The sequence below is a fragment of the Dendropsophus ebraccatus genome, chromosome 9, assembly GCF_027789765.1.
Source record: "Dendropsophus ebraccatus isolate aDenEbr1 chromosome 9, aDenEbr1.pat, whole genome shotgun sequence".
In the NCBI taxonomy this organism is placed as follows: Eukaryota; Metazoa; Chordata; class Amphibia; order Anura; family Hylidae; genus Dendropsophus; species Dendropsophus ebraccatus.
Window position 1 is genome coordinate 112,197,362 of NC_091462.1, and position 18,819 is coordinate 112,216,180.

Below are 18,819 nucleotides of genomic sequence, written 5' to 3' on the forward strand. Positions count from 1 at the left end.
AGCTGATCATTGTGTCATCGGCTGATCGTTTATTTAGGCCCAGACCTAAAATCATCGGTCACCCACCGCGCATCGCTTCATGGAATAGCGGTGAGCGGCGGCGACTGACGATTTGAGAAGCAGCAGCATACATTACCTTGCAGGGCTTCTCCTCCGCTCCTTCTTCCTCCCGGGCCCGATCGCATCAACTTCGGAGCGGCCTGACTGAGCTGTCAGACTGCTCAGCCAATCACTGTCCGGAACCGTCGCGGCCTGTGATTGGCTGAGCAGTCTGAAAGCTCAGTCAGGCCGCTCCAGAGTTGATGCTGTGAGCGGGAATCGGGGAGATAGACGGAGCGGAGGAGAAGCCCTGCAAGGTAATGTATGGTGCAAGGGCTGCAAGGACATCGGTAACGATGTCCCTGCAGCCCTCGTGTAACGATCATGGGCCGTGGAATAGGCCCAGTAAACGAGCGCCTATCTATCAGATCGGCGCTCGTTTACATCGTTGATCGGGCCCGTGGAATAGGGCCCTAACATTACCAACAATCACCTGCACCTCCATCACACGTGGTGGCACACCACACATACATTCTGTGTTTCATGGAACATGGGAATAAACCCTCAGTCTTTCCTTTATTTTTTTGAGCAGTACATATATTCTGTGCACCGAATCAGATGAGTAACTGAGGTCACCCATAGAATTAACCTAAATGCAAAATACTGATTGTGTAGTCAGTATAAGGCTGCGTTCACACTACGTATATTTCAGTCAGTATATGTATATTTCAGTCAGTATTGCAACCAAAACCAGGAGTGGATTAAAAACACAGAAAGGATCTGTTCACACAATGGTGAAATTGAGTGGATGGCCGCCATATAATGGCAAATATTTGCTGTTATTTTAGAACAATGGCTGTTGTATTGAAATAATGGCCGTTATTTACTGTTATATGGCGGGCATCCACTCAATTTCAACATTGTGTGAACAGATTCTTTCTGTGTTTTTAATCCACTCCTGGTTTTGGTTGCAATACTGACTGAAATATACTGACTGAAATATACGTAGTGTGAACGCAGCCTAATACTCTACAGCTGCCCTAAACATAACAGATGTGCATGAACCAACCCAGGATTTAGTGTGTGATATATATAAACCCCATCCCCCTTAAACACATCACACCACCCAACTAAAAACTTAACCCCTAAACTCCAACCAAGTTGGCGCCATTTTGCAGATTAAACAAATTTACAATTACATTTTAATAATTTTCTTCAGGGGATGACTTTTTTTTCTATTGCTCTATGTTTTGGAGTTAAAAAATGCGCCGTTCACTGCATAGTAAAAGTCACATTTTTATACATAATTTTATAATCTGGGTCAGTACAATTATAGGGATACCAAATGTATACTTAAAAAAAAAAAATGTGGGTTGTTTTTTTTTGTAAGTTTTACTAGATTGGCACAATGGAATCAAAAAGAAAAACTTGTGTTCCCACATTTTAAGACCCATAACATTTTTATTTTTTCTTGCCAGTGCCGGGTGAGGTCTTCATTATGTGTTACTTATCTGTATTATTTTCAGGTACATACAACTTTTCTGTTTTTTAGGAGGCAGATTAACAAGATGCAGCCCGTGCCAAACGGAAGTATCTGTGCCCTAACTTTGCACCACCTTTCTGTCCCTCCTCCCCCACCCTCCTCATCATTAGGAATGCTCCAGGCAGATTGCCTTCTATTTCTCATTTGTGTCAGCCCGGCACATGGGCTGAATCGTTAAGGAGTCAGGACCTGTGCAATGTTCAGCATGGAAAAAATGTTCCAGATTGTGAATACAGTCACTTTAAGGGGGCATCAGTTTTCCGTGATTACAGTACAAGCACGGAAAAAGTGCAACTTCCAGCATCATGATTCATGGTGATGCTGGGAGCTCCAAAACTGTTAACCTTTTAATGACAAAGCAAGTGTTTTCATTGTCGCCTTTCAAGTGCCAGGAGCGAAACAGCGTTGGAGTGTGAGATGGGGGTCATTATTCCGGGACACCAGGTTTGATAGCACTACAATAGCTTTTGTGCTTTTATATTAACAATATGGTGTATGATTTGTTCAGCGAACTGATGTTATGAATGCACCTCAAAAGTGCTGTCATATTGACTGTCTGTTCCAAATTACGAACATAGTGTGCACTGAGAAGAATCAACCACCCTGATACACTGATGGTTAAGGTATATGGTAATCTATGTATCTGGTAATAGAGCACTGATCTAATGGATCAGTGCTCTATTACAACAACAGCATTGATCTCAATGAGAGATCAGCGCTGTGTATATAGGAGTCCCCAAGGGGGCTTCTAATTAATGTGTGTGGAAGTTTATTAATAAAAAAAAATCACCTTCCCTAATAAAAGTTTGAATCACCCTTTTTCCCATTTTATAAATTGTGCAAAATTGCTAATTTTTGGTCACATAAAACCACGTTAAAACGTGATCAAAGTCACATATAAGCAAGTAAGGTACCGACAGAAAGTACCCATCAGATTGCAAAAAATGACACCTAACACAGCCCCACAGACCAAAGGACAAAAGCATTATAAGGAATAGAGCAATTTTAAAAAACATTTAATTTTTTTTAAAAGGTTTTAATTTTTTTTAAAAGCCATCAAATAAAATAAAATTGATGCAAATTGCCTGGAAGAGAGTGATAGCAGGATATAGGTACAGGAGGAAGAGGTAGCTAGTTGGGTGACAGTTAGAAAACGGGGTAGAGGAAAGAGTGTGAGGGAGGCTAGTCCTGATCTGGCACACCCCAACAAGTTTGCCAAATTGTTGGATGAGGGGGATGTTGATTCAGGGGTGGCATTGCTGCAGCAGGACACTGCCACTGAAAGCCAGGGGAGTGTCTGCTTCAGTAAGGTGGGAAATAGGAGTTCGGGCAGGCCAGGCAGGTACTGGTAGTGGGGAACTCAATTATTAGGGGGACAGACAGGGCAATCTGTCACAAAGACCGGGATCGTAAAAGTGTTTTGCCTACCTGGCGCTCAAGTTCGTCATATTGTGGATTGGGTTGACAGATAACTGGGAGGGGCTGGGGATGACCCAGCCGTCATGGTGCACATTGACACCAATGATAAAGTTAGAGGTAGGTGGTGGGTCCTTAAAAATGATTTCAGGGACTTAGGCAGGAATCTTAAAACTAGGACCTCCAAGGTGATATTCTCCTAAATATTACCTGTACCACGATCCACACCTGAGAGACAGCGGGAGATTAGGGAGGTAAATAAGTGGCTCAAGAGCGGGTGTAGGGTAGGGGGTTTGGGTTCATGGAGAACTGGGCTGACTTCTCGGTCGGTTACAGGCTCTACATTAGGGATGGGCGGCATCTCAATGGGGAGGGTGCAGCCCTGTTGGGGGAGAAGATGGACAAGAGGTTGGAGGAGTGTTTAAACTAGGGACCGGGGGGGGGGGGGGCAACTACAATACAGCAAGTGAATTCAGGGTAGATGGAGAGCTGGGCCTAGATTATGGAACTGGGGGTGGAGCGGCGGGAGGGGATAGAACAGTAACTAGTGACAAGAGGAAAGGGAATATAGACAAACGTATTAAATGTATGTATACTAATGCTCAAAGTCTCACTAATAAAGCTGAGGAATTAGAACTAGAGATGAGTGAACCTCAAGCATGCTCGAGTCCATCCGAACCCGAACTTTCGGCATTTGATTAGCGGTGGCTGTTGAAGTTGGATAAAGCCCTAAGGCTATATGGAAAACATGGATATAGTCATTGGCTGTATCCATGTTTTTCAGACAACCTTAGAGCTTTATCCAAGTTCAGCAGCCCCTGCTAATCAAATGCCGAAAGTTCGGGTTCAGATGGACTCGAACCCGAACCCGGTTCGCTCATCTCTAATTAGAACTCATAATGGTGGAAGAGAAATATGATATAGTGGGGATAAGCGAGACATGGCTGGATGAGAGCTATGACTGGGGCCGTTAATATCCAGGGTTACAGTCTATTCAGAAATACCCGTAAAAATAAGAAAGGGGGAGGGGTCAGTCTATATGTAAATTCTGCCTTAAGCCTATTCTGCGGGAGGATATAAGTGATAATAATGTGGAGTCTCGTTGGGTAGAAATAAGGGGAGAGACGAGGAATAATAAAATTGTTATAGGAATGAGTTATAAACCTCCAAATATAGTGGAAGAATCAGAAAATCTTCTTATAAGACAAATAGACGCGGCAGCGACTTTAACTACCCAAATATAAACTGGAAAGCAGAAATCTGCAGCTCCAGGAAGGGAAGCGGGTTTTTGGAAATAGTAAAACATAATTACCTTTACCAACTAGTACAGGAACCAACAAGAGGGGGGGCACTCCTTGGACCTGATCTTAACCAATAGGCCAGACAGAATATAAAAAATAGAGGTGGGGGGTCACTTAGGTAATAGTGACCATAACATAGTAAGTTTTCAATTATCCTTCAATAAAATGATTAGTAGAGGGGCAACAAAACATTACATTTCAGTAAGGCTAATTTCCAAAAACTAACAGAGGACCTTGGGGACATAGACTGGGACAATGCCTTCAGAAATACAAGTACACAACAGAAATGGGACATATTTAAGGGCATCCTGGGTAAATCATGTAAACGACACATACCATATGGGAACAAAAGTAGTAGAAATAGGAGAAATCCAATGTGGTTAACTACAGCAGTTAAGAGAGCAATAAATGATAAGAAACAAGCATTCAGACTACTAAAACAAGAAGGTAGTGGGGAAGCATTGAGCAACTATAGATGTAAGAATAGAATGTGTAAAAAACAAATAAAAGCAAAAATTGCAACAGAAAGAAGGATTGCCACAGAAAGTAAAACGGATCCCAAAATGTTCTTCACCTACACTCACCGGCCACTTTATTAGGTACACCTGTCCAACTGCACGTTACCACTTAATTTCTAATCAGCCAATCACATGGCGGCAACTCAGTGCATTTAGGCATGGTCAAGACAATCTCCTGCAGTTCAAACCGAGCATCAGTATGGGGAAGAAAGGTGATTTGAGTGCCTTTGAACGTGGCATGGTTGTTGGTGCCAGAAGGGCTGGTCTGAGTATTTCAGAAACTGCTGATCTACTGGGATTTTCACGCACAACCATCTCTAGGGTTTACAAAGAATGGTCCGAAAAAGAAAAAACATCCAGTGAGCGGCTGTTCTGTGGGCGGAAATGCCTTGTTGATGCCAGAGGTCAGAGGAGAATGGGCAGACTGGTTCGAGCTGATAGAAAGGCAACAGTGACTCAAATATCCAACCGTTAAAACCAAGGTAGGCAGAAGAGCATCTCTGAACGCACAGTACGTCAAACTTTGAGGCAGATGGGCTACAGCAGCAGAAGACCACACCGGGTGCCACTCCTTTCAGCTAAGAACAGGAAACTGAGGCTACAATTTGCACAAGCTCATTGAAATTGGACAGATGATTGAAAAAACGTTGCCTGGTCTGATGAGTCTCGATTTCTGCTTGAACATGACAATGAGTTCACTGTACTCAAATGGCCTCCACAGTCACCAGATCTCAATCCAATAGAGCATCTTTGGGATGTGGTGGAACGGGAGATTCGCATCATGGATGTGCAGCCGACAAATCTGCGGCAACTGTGTGATGTCATCATGTCAATATGGACCAAAATTTCTGAGGAATGCTTCCAGCACCTTGTTGAATCTATGCCACGAAGAATTGAGGCAGTTCTGAAGGCAAAAGAGGGTCCAACCCGTTACTAGCCTGGTGTACCTAATAAAGTGGCCGGTGAGTGTATATAAATAAAGACTTAAAACCGAAAATGTTGGTCCCCTCAAAAATAATCTGGGTGTAATGGTGGAGGTGGAATAGGAAAAGGCCAATCTACTAAATACATTCTTCTCTACTGTATTCACAGAGAATTCCATAACAGACGACATGACTAGAGATAATGTAAATCCTCCCATAAATCTCACCTGCCTAACCCAACAAGAAGTAGGGAGACGCCTTTAAAACATTAAAATCCATAAGTCAACGGGCCCAGAAGGTATCCATCCTAGAGTTTTGCAAGAATTAAGTACTGTGTTAGACAGACCCTTATTCCTAATATTTAAAGATTCTATAACGACAAGGATTGTTCCACTGGACTGGCGCATAGCTAATATGGTACCAATAGGTCAAAGAGTGATCCTGGAAACTACAGGCCCGTAAGTCTAACATTTATAGTAGGTAAAGTATTTGAGGGGATTGTAAGAGATGCTATACTGGAGTATCTGAATGAAAATAATCTTATGACGCAGCATCAGCATGGATTTATGAGGGATCGATCCTGTCAGACTAATCTGATCGGCTTCTATGAAGAGATGAGTTGTAGACTAGACCTGGGGGAGGCTGTGGATGTTGTGTATCTGGACTTTTCAAAGGCATTCGATACTGTGCCGCATGAAAGGTTGGTCTACAAAATGAGGATGCTGGGACTCGGGGAAAACATACGCAAATGGGTAACTGGTTGTGGTCATTGATGGAACATATTCAGATTGGGTTTTAGTTACTAGTGGGGTACCACAGGGGTCAGTGTTTGGTCCACTCCTTTTTAATATTTTTATTAATGATTTTGTAGAGGGGCTACAGAGTAGAATCTCCATTTTTGCAGATGATACTAAACTGGGTAGAGTAATCAGCACAGAGGATAATATCATATTACAGAGGGATTTGGAGAAGCTAGAGGGTTGGGTGGTGAAAGTTTAATGTGGATAAATGTAAGGTCATGCATTTGGGCCGTAGAAATAATAAGTACAGTTAAGTGATAAATAATAAAACACTGGGTAAAACTACTTCCGAAAAGGACCTGGGGGTATTGGTGGACAGTAAACTCAACTTTAGTGATCAGTGCCAGGCAGCAGCTGCCAAGGTTAATAAAATAATGGGATGCATCAAAAGAGGTATAGATGCTAAGGATGGGAACATAGTTTTGCCTCTTTATAAATCACTGGTCAGACCACATATGGAATACTGTGTACAGTTTTGGGCACTGGACACAGCTGAACTGGAACGAGTGCAGAGGAGGGCAACAAAGGTCATTAAGGGAATGGGTGGATTACAGTAACAGGACAGGTTATCAAGCTTGGGGTTATTTACGCTAGAAAAAAAGACGTCTTAGGGGCTATCTGATCACAATGTACAAATATATAAATGGACAGTACAGAGGTCTTTGTAGTGGTCTTTTTACTCCTAGGTCTGTAACCATGACAAGGGGGCATCCTCTACGTCTAGAGGAAAGATTTTACCATCAGCATGGGTTCTTTACTGTACGAGCGGTAAGTCCCCCTTCACACGTCCGGAAAAACCACCCGGATTTCCTATCAGGAAATCCGGACGGATTTCCGGACGCATAGACTTTCATTGGACACGGACACCCTTCCGGAATTTTCCGGAAGGGTGTCCATTCCGGAAAATAGGTCCGGATTTTTTAGAACCGGTCCTATTTTCGTTCGGAAATCCGGCCCGGACGCCCCCATAGAAGTCTATGGGAGCGCCTGGGCCCCGGACGCTTTCCTGATGCACATCAGGAAAGCGTCCGGAGTTCCACTCACCCGGACCACCTTCCGCCGCTGATCCCCGGTCTTCCCCGGCCTCCTGCTGCCTCTTCCTCCACTCCCTGGACCTCCCCGACCCGGTGTCAACGTCTCCCCTGCCCCCCCCCCCCCCCCAAACAAAAATTATAGCAGGGGGTTACTAAAGATTTTCATATTTTTCTACTTTTTAGTAGATTTGTAATAATTCCTTTAGGGCACATTTATTTATTGTAGGTGTAGCATTTTATGAGGGAATATCTTGCATGTGAATCGTGTCATGGTTCTCAGGTGAATAGGTGTTTAACAGATTAAAGTGCCTATGATCTCTGTATTAAATGAACAATGGACACTAAAGTAATGGTGTGTTAACACAGATTTATCTAACAGATTATTGAAGCCAAAGTCAGGAATAGATTTGAAAAGAGGAGAAATCTGTCTTTCCTTTATGACCTGTTCTGTTTATAGTCTGTTTTGGTTCAATAATATGTCAGATAAATCTGTCAGTGAAAATGCACCCTAAGAAATACTTCATGTTGTCCAGCATGCCTCCACACTCCTCCTGGCGACATCCCTGATCCTCAGAGTTCCTGCACTTCAGATTGTTTCTCACATACAGTATTCCATGAAAGCTGAACCAAGCCAAATCCCAAAACTTTAGGGGATCCTCATAGAATTCTATAGACCAAAACTGAACTCCATAACCCGACAGACAATCCTTGAGCGCCAACATAAAATGGGTTTGAAGAGGATGTACCATCAGACCTCCAATATTGCGATTTACATATCAATCTGTTGGCGCTGACATGTAGACTACAGTGGTGTGGATTTTTATTTTCACTGCCCGGTCACCGTTAATTTCCCTGCCGAACAGATATGCAAATGAGCCAGGGTGAAGCACAGGAGGCGCCCGGTGTGTGCTGTTCCTCTTCACCTCCTCCCCCCACCCATGATGTGCAACGCTGACTTTCATCATCCACACTTTATCTCCCACATCCCCAAATCATAATTGCCTATTATCTTGAGGGTATCAGAAGACAGAAGATGCTGCTGCATGTGAAAAAACATCACAATACCTCATCACCCTTACAGCCACCACTATACCTCTCCATCTGTAATACCTCATCACCCTCACACAGAACCAAAATTATAGCACTACACCAGTAATACCCCATCACCCTCACACACAAGCGCCATTATACCTCATCACCCTCACATACAGTACCTCATAACTCTCAGACATTATTCCTCTCCATCTGTAATACCTTATCACCCTCACACACAGCCTCCATTACACCTCATCACCCTCACACACAGCCTCCATTACACCTCATCACCCTCACACACAGCCTCCATTACACCTCATCACCCTCACACACAGCCTCCATTACACCTCAACACCCTCACACACAGCCTCCATTACACCTCATCACCCTCACACACAGCCTCCATTACACCTCATCACCCTCACACACAGCCGCCATTACAACTCATCACCCTCACACACTGCCGCCATTACACCTCATCACCCTCACACACAGCCATTATACCTCATCACCCTCGCACACAGCCGCCATTATACCTCATCACCCTCGCACACAGCCGCCATTACACCTCATCACCCTCGCACACAGCCGCCATTACACCTCATCACCCTCGCACACAGCCTCCATTACACCTCATCACCCTCGCACACAGCCTCCATTACACCTCATCACCCTCGCACACAGCCTCCATTACACCTCATCACCCTCGCACACAGCCTCCATTACACCTCATCACCCTCACACAGCCTCCATTATACCTCATCACGCTCACACACAGCCGCCATTATACCTCATCACCCTCACACACAGCCGCCATTATACCTCATCACCCCCACACACAGCCGCCATTATACCTCATCACCCTCACACACAGCCGCCATTATACCTCATCACGCTCACACAGCCGCCATTATACCTCATCACCCTCACACACAGCCTCCATTATACCTCATCACCCTCGCACACAGCCTCCATTATACCTCATCACCCTCATACACAGCCGCCACTATACCTCATCACCCTCACACACAGCCGCCATTACACCTCATTACCCTCACACAGCCTCCATTATACCTCATCACCCTCACACACAGCCGCCATTACACCTCATCACCCCCACACACAGCCTCCATTATACCTCATCACCCTCACACACAGCCTCCATTATACCTCATCACGCTCACACAGCCGCCACTATACCTCATCACCATCACACACAGCCGCCACTATACCTCATCACCCTCACACACAGCCGCCATTACACCTCATCACCCTCACACACCTCATCACCCTCACACACAGCCTCCATTATACCTCATCACCCTCACACACAGCCGCCATTATACCTCATCACCCTCACACACAGCCGCCATTACACCTCATCACTCTCATACACAGCCGCCATTACACCTCATCACCCTCACACACAGCGGCAATTATAAGAAATCTCCCCCTCATGTGAGGAGAGACCGCGGCGACACAAGCATCTATACTACAGCATCTTCCCGCTCTTTCTTAAGCGCCGCCCCCGCCTGCCTCCACGTCACTTCCGTCACGTTGCTAGGAGACGCGAGGACGCTAAAGAGAGGAGAGATAGACGGGAGACCGGGTCTAGTCGGTACATATCGCATCGATACCTCGTGTAATAACCATAAAATAGACTGAGCTCTGTGTGACCTGCGGGCAGTACATGACCTCCACATTATACACCCCTACCGCCTGCCTGGGACTCCCCAGCTGTTCGGCTGTCCGGGCATGCTGGGAGTTGTAGTTTAGCAGCAGTTGCTGAGCTCCAGGCGATGGCTTCTGTATTCTTTACCTGTGCAGTCACAGACACATCTATAAATTGTCACGGGATGAGCTGATGGGTCACATTTGGTCCTGTAGATAGAATATAGAGAATCTCTTTAAATTTAAAGGGATGGTAGAAGTTTATAGAAAAGGCAGACCATGAAGAGTACATTGTATATGTATACGAGCCCTGACGGGATTATATTACATCAGACTTATATCCTCATATTAATATCTGTTCGTTTCTGGATTTCACAGAGCACTGAGCCATGTCCGGGATGCTGGTGACCCCGAAACCTTGCGTGATTCCAAGCAGATCCTCTGTCCAACTGGTAACCCCAGATTACATTGACACCCAGGAATCTATTCCAGACCCGAGTACAGAGGGAGAACTGCACCTGGAGAGAGAGATGTAAGATCCTGTATTATACCCCAGAGCTGCACTCACTATTCTGCTGGTGGGGTCACTGTGTACATACATTACATAACTGATCCTGAGTTACATCCTGTATTATACTCCAGAGCTGCACTCACTATTCTGCTGGTGGTGTCACTGTGTACATACAGTACATTACTGATCCTGTATTATACCCCAGAGCTGCACTCACTATTCTGCTGGTGAGGTCACTGTGTACATACATTACATAACTGATCCTGAGTTACATCCTGTATTATACTCCAGAGCTGCACTCACTATTCTGCTGGTGGGGTCACTGTGTACATACATTACATTACTGATGCTGAGTTCCATCCTGTATTATACTTCAGAGCTGCACTGACTATTCTGCTGGTGAGGTCACTGTGTACATACATTACATTACTGATCCTGAGTTACATCCTGTATTATACTCCAGAGCTGCACTCACTATTCTGCTGGTGGGGTCACTGTGTACATACATTACATAACTGATCCTGAGTTACATCCTGTATTATACTCCAGAGCTGTAATCACTATTCTGCTGGTGGGGTCACTGTGTATATACATTACATTACTGATCTTGAGTTACATCCTGTATTATACTCCAGAGCTGCACTCACCAGCCTTCTTATTGTTTTTGGAAACAGTCAGCAGTCTTCTTAGTTGACAACCAGCTGTTATAATACAGGGGGCAGATTATACACGGCAGCCATCACCCCAGGAGCGTCTCCTCATTGTCTCCTCTTCTTCTCACCCAGTGACTGCGGAGAGGAGGTGATGAGCTGTAGGTTTAACCCCTCAGGATCCCTTCTTGCTGTCGGTCTCATCACTGGAACAATAAAGGTAATGCCACACATGGAGTGCAGTGGGGGTAATAATCTGCAGATGACAACACAGATGAAATGCAGTGGGGTGATAATCTGCAGACAACAGCCTACATGGAGTGCAGTGGGGGTGATCATCTGCAGATAACAGCATACATGGAGTGCAGTGGGGCTGATCATCTGCAGATAACAGCATACATGGAGTGCAGTGGGGGTGATCATCTGCAGATAACAGCATTCATGGAGTGCAGTGGGGGTGATCATCTGCAGATAACAGCATACATGGAGTGCAGTGGGGTGATAATCTGCAGATACCAGCATACATGGAGTGCAATGGGGGTGATCATCTGCAGATAACAGCATACATGGAGTGCAGTGGGGGTGATCATCTGCAGATAACAGCATACATGGAGTGCAGTGGGGTGATAATCTGCAGATAACAGCATACATGGAGTGCAGTGGGGTGATAATCTGCAGATAACAGCATACATGGAGTGCAGTGGGGGTAATAATCTGCAGATAACAGCATACATGGAGTGCAGTGGGGGTAATAATCTGCAGATAACAGCATACATGGAGTGCAGTGGGGGTAATAATCTGCAGATAACAGCATACATGGAGTGCAGTGGGGTGATAATCTGCAGATAACAGCATACATGGAGTGCAGTGGAGTAATAATCTGCAGATAACAGCATACATGTCATGTACAGTATGTGTGCAATACTCTGTGTCTCTGCAGGTGTACTCCATGCCTGACGGGAAGTATGTGCACACCCTAAAGGACGACCAGTCTATAGCACAACGTCTGCCCGTCACCGCGCTGAGGTTTCATCCCTCCAGACCCTCCTCCAAGGGGGACCTGCTCCTGGCTACATGTGAGATACACTGCTCCTTACTCCATCCTATAGAGGCATTGCTGTCTTGTCTGTGATGGCAGTCAGGGGAGTGATAGTGTTGGGTATGTAGATGTTACCCATATCACATCTCTATGTCGCCCCCCTCAGATGCAGGTGGTCAGGTGAAGTTCTGGCATCTCTCCACTCAGAGCTGCATCCGCTCCCTGACAGAAGACAGACAGACGCTCGCTGCCACCTTCAGCCCCACTGGCAGCCACTTCCTCACTGCAGGGTCCAGCGACGAGATCTTTGTATATGATGCGGAAACCATGATGTGTGTGAACGTGTGCCAGCCCAGGTGTGTGCCAGTGACCCCCATCAGTGAGTGTAAGGTGTCTCCAGGGGGCGGCAGGCTGTTATATTGTCTTATAACCCCTGTATCCTCTCGTCCCCCTCACACTATATTACACGTGTCTACGTTCGTCTTCTTCCCCAGCCCGTCTCTGTCAGTGATGGACGGACACCGATCCCGGATCTTCGGTCTCACCTTCCACCCGTTAAGTGAGGAGAATTTTCTATCCGGGGGCTGGGACGACACTGTCCAGGTGAGAGAATCGGTATACATAGTGTGAAGATCTTATCGTCCTTATGTAATAATGCTCCAGTGCCAGGATCGCCTTCAGCACCAGGAAACAAAGGAGCTCATCCATTGCAGTTGATCTGCTTAGGTCAGGGATGGGGAACCTTCTTCCCTCCAGCTGCTGCAAAACTACAATTCCCATCATGCATGGAGAACTAAAGCTTTGGCTGTCCAGGCATGATGGAAATTGTAGTTTAGCAGCAGCTGGAAGGCAGAAGGTTCCCCATTCTTGGCTTAGGGGAATCACATGACATGGAGTCAATCAGGGGGGGGGGGGGGCGCTTCTTTTTGCCCTCCTCTGACTAGGACGTGAATTTTAACCCTGTAATCTTTGGCTCTGATGTCCCCTCTTATTTTGTCGATCTCTTCTCTCACAGTTCTGGGACATCAGACAGAAGCATTCCCTCAGGTAACGGCGAGAGTTGGCCGGTGGTGTGGAGCATAGCTGTTATTGAATACACATGAAGCAATTGAATACACATGAAGCAATTGGTAAAATACCTGATCTCTTCCCCCCCCCCCCCCCCACAGGAGGATCTCTGGACCCCACGTGTGTGGAGACGCTCTAGACATTGATCCTGACACTCAGGAGATCCTCATTGGATCATGGAGGAAGGAGGAGAACCTGCAGGTGAGGAGATTATAGGTAGTCATTGACTTTCTAACGATTGGAATGGCAGCCATATTGGTCGGCTCACCATGGTCTTCCTGTCATACATGCCATACTACATAATCGTTCTTATCTTTGCAGGTCTGGGATTCTCAAACTGGACAGAAAATACAGACTGTGCCTGATGACTACAGAGGGCCCTCTAGGGTGAGTCACATGATGGGGGTCTGACGTGTGTTATACGTATCCATTCACATCAGAGCTGCATTCATAATTCTGCGCTCTACCTTTTAGAATGCCAGCTCCATGCGGACATCCCACAATGCTCCATACAGTGATGTATTGTATTTTGGGAAATTAACATTTGTTTCCATATAAGCTAATGAAGCAGTATCAGATATATAGTCCTGACATCTCCCAGCATGCATCACAGCAGACACTGAAACAGCAGGAATAGAGCAGAGAAAGGCCTGGTTATTGGTCCTGATGAATAATATAGCCAACAAAATGGTGGCTGTAGCTCCAGATGTAAGTAGAGTAGTCATCCCCAGCCCACGGCTCTTACAGAACTACAAGTCCCAGAATGCCCTGAGAAGAATAAGGTCGCCTCAGGACTCAAGTAACTTAAGGTGTCATGTCACTAACATAAGGATCCATTCTGTCTCTCAGGTCTACAGCTGCCGCTGGTTGGGTACAGGTCACATGATCGCAGCAGGAAGCGACATTAACATTTGTAGAATCATCGACCGTAATTCCCTGCTGGTGAGTGAACACATTATATATAACCGTAGATCCTCACACACCCCACACTGTCACTATAGTCATACTCATCCATCTCTCCTCAGACACGCGGGAGCCTGGTGGATCTGCCCGGCGGAGTCTACAGTCTGGACGTCTCGTCCTCAAGCCCGTCAGTCGCCCCTCTTCTTGCCGTCACCTCTAGTCACAGACTCTTCCTGCTGCGTCCCACAGGCAGCACCTTCTCTTAACACCTGTATAGAGACTCCCAGCAACCTCCATCGCCTCATATAACACAGTAACCATCCAGTGCCACATCACCATCTGCCAAGGGGTGTGCCACGCTGATGCCCCCAAACCCATAACTGACCCGAACACAGCTCAGTATCGGTGACGCATGACAGGACACAGCTCAGTATCAGTGAAACATGACAGGACACAGCTCAGTATCGGTGACGCATGACAGGACACAGCTCAGTATCGGTGACGCATGACAGGACACAGCTCAGTATCAGTGACACATGACAGGACACAGCTCAGTATCAGTGACGCATGACAGGACACAGCTCAGTATCAGTGACACATGACAGGACACAGCTCAGTATCAGTGACGCATGACAGGACACAGCTCGGTATCAGTGACGCATGACAGGACACAGCTCGGTATCAGTGACGCATGACAGGACACAGCTCGGTATCGGTGACCCATCACAGGACACAGCTCGGTATCAATGACCCACGACAGGACACAGCTCGGTCTCTGGGACCCATCACAGGACACAGCTCAGTATCAATGACCCACGAGAGGACACAGCTCGGTATCGGGGACCCATCACAGGACACAGCTCGGTATCGGTGACCCACGACAGGACACAGCTCGGTATCGGTGACCCACGAGAGGACACAGCTCGGTATCGGGGACCCATCACAGGACACAGCTCGTTATCAGTGACGCATGACAGGACACAGCTCTGTATCGGGGACCCATCACAGGACACTGCTCGGTATCAGTGATCCAGAACACTGACAGTAATATCGCATAGGAGGCCGGGGTCAGAGTTATGTTGGTTCACATCCATCGTTTATAATAATAAAGATTTATTTTCCATGTTTCTTCACATTGACATCGTAGTCGAGCCTTTTCGCTTGAATAGTGACTAGAATTTATTTATTACTTATTATATCCTGAGAAGGCACAGATGGATGGTAAAGGCACTGGACTATAAGCAGGAGAGGCTTCACCTTGTAGTGGACATGTCCTTTAAGGGGGTCAGAGTTTGGGTTCTGTAATGTCCATAGAAGTGAGCATTAGCGCAGAGATCCTCGCTGTCAGTGTTCTCCCCAGGCCAGCTTGTGCAGGGATTGCGCCACCGCCTCCATCCGCTCCCTGTACTCCAGATGACTATAGTTTCCTTTCGGGACCCCTGCTAGTCCGTACAGGGCCCCCCAGCAGCAGGCTGCAATGACCCCGGTGGAATCGCTGTCACCTGTGGGAGAAAAAACATTGTAAGGCCAAGAGGGTGCACAGCACAGGAGCCATTGTCCAATCCTCACTCACCTCCATGAAACATAGACCTGCTGCACAGCTCCTCCCAGGAATCCCCGGCCCCCAGCAGGGCGTCATAGGCAATCATGGGGGCATCGTGCCCACTTCTGCCAGGCCACCCATCCAGACTCCACCGCCCATACTCCACATCCCTCTCTGCAGGGCCATAAGCAGAGGGGAAGACTGCTGGAGCGCTCCCCTGCTGAAGACCCCTCTCCGACAGGTATCTGAGGAGAAAGAGTCACAATCAAAGGGGCCCTAAACCTTCTTATTCAGAATGCTGAATAGTCATGAAATAAGAGCTCCGGTCTCTATTAGGACCCCCCCTCTCACCTCTCCCAGGACTGACGGAAATAATCCCACACCTCCAGGTGCCGCTCCGCGTCCGTGTCTGTAGAGCGCACGTAGTCCAGGGCCAGAGGGAGCGTCTCCAGCAGGAGGAGACCCCATTGTTCTAGGGGGACCCTCTGCACTGACAGGGCTGTGAAGAGAGCGGAGGCCAGAGAGCCCAGATACCCTGGAGACAGACAGGAGGAATATGAAGAACAAGAGGAAATCTAAATGTCCTCAAGCTGAGAAAACTTCTGATCAGCGGCTTCATACTATATCTGTTGCTGGAAAAACTAGGTGACAACCAATATGGCCGCCATTACTGCCCCCAGTGAGGGCCTTCCCCTATGGAATAACACAGAGTTTCTGACCTGTAGGATGATTGTGCGTCATCTTCCCGCTCTCCACACTGACAGCGACCAGAAGAGACAGCTCAGACGGACGGGGGAACCTGAGGAGAGACACAGAATCATTAACATACCAGGAGAAGTCTTCTATCCACCTTGTCACGGATAGGCATTGCCTCACCTCAGCCCTATACACATGGATCTCATCGCTGCACCACATCCAGTCGCTGAGGGGTTAAAGGGGATTCTATAGCCGCCAGGTTCCCCAGGACGCAGCTGGGAAGTTCCTATAAAGAGAAAGGGGGAGTAGGATATACAGAAATGTATTATACTCCAGAGCTGCACTCACTATTCTGCTGGTGGGGTCACTGTGTACATACATTACATTACTGATCCTGAGTAACATCCTGTATTATACTCCAGAGCTGCACTCACTATTCTGCTGGTGGGGTCACTGTGTACATACATTACTGATCCTGTATTATACTCCAGAGCTGTACTCACTATTCTACTGGTGAAGTCACTGTACATACATTACTTTACTGATCCTGAGTTACATCCTGAATTAAACCCCAGAGCTGCACTCACTATTCTGCTGGTGGGGTCACTGTGTACATACATTACATTACTGATCCTGAGTTACATCCTGTATTATACTCCAGAGCTGCACTCACTATTCTGCTGGTGGGGTCACTGTGTACATACATTACTGATCCTGTATTATACTCCAGAGCTGTACTCACTATTCTACTGGTGAAGTCACTGTACATACATTACATTACTGATCCTGAGTTACATCCTAAATTAAACCCCAGAGCTGCACTCACTATTCTGCTGGTGGGGTCACTGTGTACATACATTACATTACTGATCCTGAGTTACATCCTGTATTATACTCCAGTAGTGAGTTAGGGTATGTGCACACTACGGAACATGGGCAGATCCCCGCCACGGATTCCGCAGGTTTATTCTTTGGGTGGACGGCGGAATCTGTCTGACCATAGCATGGAGTCTATGCCACAGGCGGAGATGCGGGCAGGGGCGAGCTGCAAAATTCACGGCGGGTGATTCGCCTGGGTTCCGTAGTGTGCACCTACTCTTAGCATGAAATTGAGAGCAGAATTGTGAATGCAGCTCTGGATGTGAACTCTTACCCAGAATGCTGGTGGGTCCAGGCTTCCTTCCTTCCATGTCAGTCATGGCGGTCACATATCTCGCGGCCAGGTCCTGGTACAGCTCCTCGTTCAGCTTCCCTGCACCCACACAATGAAGACAGTGACGCAGTGATCTGATTGGCTGCCATAATCTCTATTGGTCACAGTATACAGGACCCACCAGTTGCCAGGCTCTCTCCCGTAGCCAGATGTAGCACTGTGTCGTCACTGACCGGCCAGTCCGGTAGAGCCGCCATGATGTTCTGGAGCCCCCCCAGCTCCTGTAGCTCTGTGTGGATCTGGGGTCCGGACTTACAGTATTCCCAAAGCTGGTTCCTGTAGCCCAGAGCATCTCCGACACCGCTCAGCAACATGGCAGCTACGTAGAGATCACGTGACGGCATCCTGAGACATTAAATCAACAGAAAGAGACATTATATACAACCCTCCAGCTGTGGCCTTCAGCTGTCCAGGCATGATGGGAATTGTAGTTCCGCAACAGCTGGAGGGCGGAAGGTTCCCTATCTCTGCTGTAGAGAGTACATGGACTGCAGGGTTACTGCCCCTTTAAGAGGCTTAAGTCTCTTACTTGCTCTCCATGGCGTCTTTTGTGTGTGGAGCAGGAGCTGTGAACGCTCCTCCAGAAGACTCTCCCAGAATCCCCCTGTGCTGAGTGTCATGTGACCTGGCCGTCCCTTGTATAACTCCTTCACTGCTGGGGTGCCTCAGGACACAGTCTGCAGAGGTCAGAGTTCACACAGCTGATTATTAACCTGATATACTTATATGACGGTCACCACCAGACGTTGGCCGGGCATGCTGGGAGTTGTGGTTGTGCATTGGTTATCCAGTGCTCAGTCTGCAGTTTCTGTCTCTGTTATCAGCCAGCAGGGTCCAGAGATTAGAGACTGTGATCTCCCCGCGCAGTCGCCACCTTGTGGTCAGATTTGTGACGTTATCAGGACTTTAGTGACAT

The 18,819-nt window shown here is 47.1% G+C and overlaps 2 protein-coding genes across 3 annotated transcripts; one reads left to right on the forward strand and one right to left on the reverse strand.

Moving 5' to 3' along the window:
• Positions 1-10,142: 10,142 nt before the first annotated feature.
• LOC138801531 (uncharacterized) lies at positions 10,143-15,587 on the forward strand. 2 transcript variants are annotated; one of them, XM_069984447.1, is made up of 11 exons: positions 10,143-10,227; positions 10,659-10,812; positions 11,577-11,661; positions 12,382-12,517; positions 12,647-12,836; positions 12,975-13,083; positions 13,496-13,527; positions 13,650-13,749; positions 13,870-13,935; positions 14,398-14,490; positions 14,574-15,587. In XM_069984447.1, the coding sequence occupies exons 2-11, from the start codon at positions 10,670-10,672 to the stop codon at positions 14,715-14,717; spliced, it is 1,098 nt and encodes a 365-aa protein (XP_069840548.1). In that variant the 5' UTR covers positions 10,143-10,227; positions 10,659-10,669; the 3' UTR covers positions 14,718-15,587. The 2 variants fall into 2 exon arrangements, with proteins under 2 accessions (XP_069840548.1, XP_069840549.1); XM_069984448.1 differs by having other exon boundaries at positions 10,154-10,251.
• LOC138801532 (ADP-ribosylhydrolase ARH1-like) lies at positions 15,544-18,542 on the reverse strand. Its single transcript, XM_069984449.1, has 8 exons — positions 18,433-18,542; positions 18,025-18,248; positions 17,844-17,942; positions 16,871-16,976; positions 16,714-16,793; positions 16,346-16,529; positions 16,025-16,239; positions 15,544-15,953 (listed from the first exon to the last, which is right to left on the reverse strand). Exons 1-8 carry the CDS (start codon positions 18,441-18,443, stop codon positions 15,796-15,798), a joined length of 1,077 nt encoding a protein of 358 aa, XP_069840550.1. The 5' UTR covers positions 18,444-18,542; the 3' UTR covers positions 15,544-15,795.
• Between the last annotated feature and the right edge of the window lie 277 nt (positions 18,543-18,819).